Source organism: Poecilia latipinna, unplaced genomic scaffold, assembly GCF_001443285.1.
Source record: "Poecilia latipinna isolate Pla-1442-1.1 unplaced genomic scaffold, P_latipinna-1.0 Scaffold218, whole genome shotgun sequence".
Taxonomy (NCBI): Eukaryota; Metazoa; Chordata; class Actinopteri; order Cyprinodontiformes; family Poeciliidae; genus Poecilia; species Poecilia latipinna.
The window spans coordinates 425793-431792 of record NW_015112834.1 but is presented as its reverse complement, the minus strand read 5'-3'; the positions used below and the strand labels follow the sequence as shown (position 1 = coordinate 431792).

Here is a 6000-nt window from a genome sequence, read left to right as displayed (position 1 = left end):
GCGGGCCTCAAGTTTGACACATGTAGTTTAGAACCTGTTAGGTTCTATCCTGTAGTAACCGCTCTGAATGTGCTTTCTGATCCCTGCACAAACGCACACACACAGATCTGATGTTCCCAGTGTGTGTGTGGTTACCACGGTTTCCAGACGGTGATCAGGCTGCGGAGCATTGAAACGCCCCCGCACTGTTCAAGGTTTCACCATGGTGACCTTCTCCGAGCTGCGATGCAAAGGCTCCGTGTTGCTAGGAGACATGAGGGTCGGCAGGTAGAAGCAGAGGATTCACACACACACACACAAGATGGATTTTTTCAGTTTTTTTATTGAATGGAGTGAAACGTCTACATAAATGAGAGGCCTTGCAGTACATGAAAAAAAAAAGTTAAATTTATCTGTAAAGAAAAAAAAACTATCTGAGACGCTCAGAGAGGTGAGGCGTGGCTCAGACCCCCCAGCCCCTCCCTCCAGAATCCCACCACAGCCTGTCCAGCTACGCTTCACACCAAATGGGACCAGATCATCGTTTTCAGATCGGTTTGGTTTAAAACTTTGGTTTTCAGCCACATAAGAGCTAATAACATTTAACAGAAAACCCTGAACTCCTCATGTTAGGATTTAAGTTGTTTTTCTCCGTTTACTGTTAGATTATTCAGCCTCAGAGATTAATAAAACCTTTTACTATTTGACTGAATATACAGCTTCCTAAAATAAGATTTTTAGGAATTTATTTAATTTAAAGGCCTTTCCTTGACATTTTTACTGTGTAATATCAATTTCAAGAAATGTTTGGCTGTAACAAGATTGTAAACCCACTTGAATATTTAATAGCTGTAAATTACATTTTTAAAATGTTCCCATGTTTTTCAAATCAAAGTTCTTCTTTAGAATAATTCTCTCCTATTAAACCTCAAATTCCATCAACATCCTTAAAAAGTTCCACCTTTATTTTGAAATCAGAAATGAGATGGAAGGTGGAATGGACTGCAGGAAGACCCCATGTCGTCACAACTTCCAGATAAAGTCATGATTTATTCATTTCATCATGATTTCACCATTTTCTTTTTCCACAAATAAAAACATTAATTTATTTCCAATGATCAGTTTTAGTAATCAGATCTCACTGCTAGATTTCCTGCAGACCCCAGCAGGTCTTTCTGAGTCAGAACGTAGCGGAATGACCCTTTAGCTCCCACATCTCTGTGCTGTACAAAAGAAACCGAAAAGAAAAACCGTCACATTGAAAAGCAGGAACAGTTAAAATATCCATATACAGTATAAATGTCAATACTTGCTCCGCAGAGCTCAGTCACACTATTGTTGGCATAAGAAAACGATGGATGTGTGTGTGTGTGTGTGTGTGTGTGTGTGTGTGCGCGTGCGTGTGAGGACAAACACAGCATTTGAATGAGCAGCACCCCCCTCCCCCTCCCCCAATGGTAAAAAAAAAAAAAAACAGAAAGAAAGACGGCTGGCACGGAGGTGTGGTGTGGAGTACCAGCAAGCATCCAGTCCTGGTCGCTTTGAGATTTCCTCGGTTCAGTCTCATACTATGATATTTACTCTATGAGAAAATAAATAAGCACTCGGACCGGACCGCCTCGCCCTCCCCTCCCCCCAGCAGGTCGGAGGCCAAGGGACAGGAAGCAGGGAGGGACAAACGAGGAGAGGAAGAGAGGCTGGGGGGAGCTAGGCCTGAGCGTTGGTGCCGTTCTTGTCGGGGGGCCCGGTGCCGGCCGGCAGGTTGTTGAAGGAGGGGGGGCCCTCGTTCTGCTTGCTGTCGCGGCGGGGGGGCATCCGCTCGTTGATCAGGTCCAGACCCCGAGCCTCCTCAAAGCTCTGGATCTTATGCTGAGGGTTGAAGCCTTGGATGGCTGCAGGGAGGGAGCAGTCCGTTAGAGAGGCACTACCAGAACCAGAACCAGAACCAGACAGTACAGGCAGCAGAGTCAGAACCAGTCTGAGACTTGTACTGGATCAGCAGTAGCCATGTTAGGAAGGTCTGAGCTGACAGGTCAAAGGTCAGCTCCAGACGGCGGTTTCTATCTGTGATTAATCACTAAGCTGAACTTTATCAGCATAACACGTAAAAATGAACGTTTTGGAAAAAAAATGCTAAAGAAAATGTTAAAGATTTTTGAGATTTTGTTTCTCCACTTATTAGCGCTGCAGCAACAGCCATCCCATAATACTGCTGCTCCAGAAGCAGACATTATTCAGACATCTGCTGCCCATCAACATGAACAAAGTGACCAAAAGACAAACTTACTTCATGAGCAGACAAAGACAGCATGGAGGAAACGAGAGTCAGTTTCATTAAACAGGAACTTTACATTCAGCTTCTCTGTGCTGTCAGAACCTGCTGCAGCATCTGGAAGCTTCACTGTCCTCTTCCATCAGAGAAACATCAGCTCTGTTCTCTGAGCCCATTGATCATTGTGATCATTGACATGGCAGCAGGTTGGAGCAGCTCTGCTGCGGTGGCTCTGACAATCCAACCCTCTGGTTACAGACGCTGAGCGGCTGGATGGATGGATTTTTGCTCTCACTTTTGGACAGTAGGGATGTGTAACCATGGCAACAAGCGATTGTTTCTACAACAATCGCTACAACTGATTAGCATCTCAAAAGCTCAGTAACACATGAAGTCTGAAAACGCGGCTTCATGGATGCAGAGAGAGACGGTCAATCTGCTGCTGCGTCCGTCTCAACGGCAGCAGGAAACAACCGGATGAACTTCAGGTCTAAAATGAGGACGCAGGCAGAGTTCACATTAATTATGGCGTTCCAGGGAACATGATGCAGGATGTATCTTTACGTCTCTCTGACCACACAGAGACGTAAAGAGGAGTGGCAAAAGCAAAGGAGGTGGAGCAGCAGTGAAGAAGTCAACCAGGTCCTGCTTCTGTGGAATATCAGCTCCGATTTATCTGGTTCTACTGTGATAATGATAAATGTCACGTTAAGCTGTGACTGCACGGCTCCACAAACAACAAGTTCACTTGTGCCACCAGGCTGCACACTGGAACTCTACTGTGACATATTTTCTAATTTATTGTTACTTTCAATGGTGAAAATAGCAAAACCAACAATTCTAATAATATGGACAGTTTGGGGAGTAAATCAAAAATCTTATAATATATGTACCATGATAAATGATAAGTGTTATGATGAACGTCCCCAGTGACAGCAGGAGGCTGCCCAGCTGGGATGGGCCTGCATTTGGGTCAACAGGACAATGAACCTGAACGGCCCAGTTAAAGTCCAGGCTTCTATGTCTGCAAACTTCCTTGCAAAAAAAGGTTCTGGAGTCGGTTTAGTCAGATAAACAGATGAAGGCCCAGAGTTCATCTCTGGATGGTCCGGCTCAGAGGAGTTCAGGTTCTGAACTAGATCTACTTCTGCTTTGTGGAGGTTCTAGACTCGGTTCTACGTGGAACCTGTTTCTGCCCTCCAGGTCAGCTGCTGCTCTAAGGTTTCCAGAGAAGCTTCCAGAAGCACAGGCAGAGTTCCACAGAGACAGAGACAGTGTTGGACACAGACAGATGGACGGACGGACGGACAGAAAGGGTAGCATACCTCGTGCCTCCTCTGCCTCTACGGTGGCTGTGTAAGCGTGAGTAGAAGTGCCATGCCCAAAACAACAGAGAGAGAGTGGGAACGTTATCAATGCATTCAGTCAGACACTTTATCAATGCAATCCATCAGTCCTGTTAACATGGAGCTGAACATCACACAAAGCCCCGCCCCCATCCTCAGCACGGCTCCATGGAAACGGAGCAGAACCATTTTATTAGCATCTATTAGCACTCAGTGCTCAACACTGCAGCTAAAACAGTTTGATCAACTATTGAAATGATCATCAACTGATTCATCACTAACTGCAGAATACTGCAAATGACATTTTGCAGTAACTTAGCAAAAACTGTACAAAAAATAGAAACACTTTGCATTTATAATAATAATAATAATAATAATAATAATAAAAAACTTTGTAAATAGTGGACGTTTTAGCTTCACTTGGTTTAAACTGCACCTTCTGCTGTCCAGTTATTAATCATTTAATATAATAACCTACACTGCATCAATCCTGCACTGTATTTTTTATATATTATAATTATTGTTGAATTTGATGTTCAGTCCAGCAGAAAGCCCTGAACTTTCCACATGCTGACGTTTTAGCTTTGCTACAAATGATTCACTAAAGGTTTTTCTTTATGCATTTTAGGCAAGAAAATGTTGATTTTCTCATTTAATAATGAACTAAAATATTTGTTTATTTGTATCTTTTAATGCATTTCCAACATTCTACAGAAAAAGGCTGAAATGATGAAGTGAAAATAATTTGTTTCCACCGTTTGTTCTCCGACTGATTAATCATCTTAACTCATTAATCGTCAGAATAATCAAACCATTACTAGAATAATCAGAAGCTGCAGCTTTAGATCAGATGTCTGTCTCTTCAGGACGGATGATGGACTTTAGGCAGGACAGACCTCCTCCCCCCCATGTCTATAATCTGTGTGTAGATGGGGAGGGTGGGGGGGCTGGGGGCTCGAGTTAGTCTCAGGATGTGAGTACAGGCACAGGGGCAGTTAGTGATAGCTAACTCTCATGATGGTGTGTGTGTGTGTGTGTGTGTGTGTGCTGGGAGACTCACCGCTCTGCAGAGTGCGCCGGCCTCCAGACAGAACGCCCAGCGGCAGTGTCCCGGTGGGAGTCAGTCCCTTCAGCTGCAGCACGCTCTCATTCTCCTCTCTGGAACAGAAAAACACAACTGACTGACTGACAACTGGGTCTGACTCAGACCCACCCAGATGACCCCAGATGACCCCAGATGACCCCAGATGACCTGGTTCTGAAAGGGAGACTACAGCGCCTTGCTACAGTATTCATTAGCAAGGTGCTAATGGAGATTCTCCACAATAATCTTTAACACAGCCTGAACTACCATGTGTGTTTATGAGTTAAGATGACCTAGTCAAAGTCCAGACTTGAAGAGAACCAAGAATTAGTGTGGAGACTTGAAAAATGTACTTTTGAGTTTTCTTTTTTATCAAGGGCCCAAAAGAAATAAACCCATAGCTGACTCTTCCATTCAGCCCCTTTACTCTCATGCTCTGAAATAAAATACAGTACCACCTGGACAGGGTCAGTAAGGCCTACAGCCACCAGGGGGCAGTAGAGGGCAACAGTGCAATCTGCTCCCCTTCACATACATTCAGATCCATCTCTGAGCTGCTCACATCACTGGAGGATTCCAGGAAACAAGCCTGGTCCTCACGGGAACATGAAGAGTTTAGAACACAATCTAAGCATGTCAGCAATGGTAAGCCACAAAGGACAAAAAGCCTGCAGGACTCTCTTGCCTTGCCTGAGGTCAGCTGCTGACCGGCAGGATGAACATTTAACTCAGGCATCGTTTGGAAAACTCCTTTCATGGATGATCTGCGCTGCTGTGACTTATTCATGTGTTCATTCATTTCTAAGGCTGAACTGGGTCATGGAAGCAGTGACACACTTCCTCAGAGTTAAAGGAGGACGTGTTGAAACGGACAAAGTCATTATCTCTGCAGGAAAGTGGAGCAGAGAGAGACGGCTCTATCCAAACATCCTCCGCTGGACATGAAAGATGCCGACAGCATCACTCTGATCTCCTTCCAGCACGACAAGGGGCCCATGGAAGACTGGGGGCCGAAGGAAGACTGGGGGCCCATGAAAGAGTGGGGGCCCACCTGAGCACAGAGAAGACACGCGCCATCTTTCCAATGGCGCGGATCTTGTTCCTGATCACCTCCTTCCTGGCAGCAGGGGCTCCACCTGAACATGGGGAGAGAAAAAAGATTAGTTCTCACACACACCTACATCCTCTGGCCACAAAACTAAATAATTAGCAAATTATTGATAAAATCCTAATTATCCCGCTAACATTTATGAACATTAACATTTACATGTGTGAACATTTATGACCATCAACAGAAAATGAGGTAAAGTGAAACTAAA

The 6000-nt window shown here is 44.7% G+C and overlaps 1 protein-coding gene across 3 annotated transcripts in view; it reads right to left on the bottom strand.

Moving 5' to 3' along the window:
- Positions 1-304: 304 nt before the first annotated feature.
- The window catches only part of ppp3ccb (protein phosphatase 3, catalytic subunit, gamma isozyme, b), a 37063-nt gene continuing 31367 nt past the window's right edge, over positions 305-6000 (bottom strand). The window contains exons 11-14 of one of the 3 annotated variants that reach the window (XM_015031820.1): positions 5733-5817; positions 4658-4755; positions 3577-3603; positions 305-1871 (exon numbers count right to left, since the gene is read on the bottom strand). In XM_015031820.1, the coding sequence (XP_014887306.1) occupies positions 1687-1871; positions 3577-3603; positions 4658-4755; positions 5733-5817 (395 nt within the window). In that variant the 3' untranslated portion in view covers positions 305-1686. The remainder of the gene's footprint in view (positions 1872-3576; positions 3604-4657; positions 4756-5732; positions 5818-6000) is intronic. The other 2 variants (XM_015031821.1, XM_015031822.1) reach the window with 2 other exon arrangements.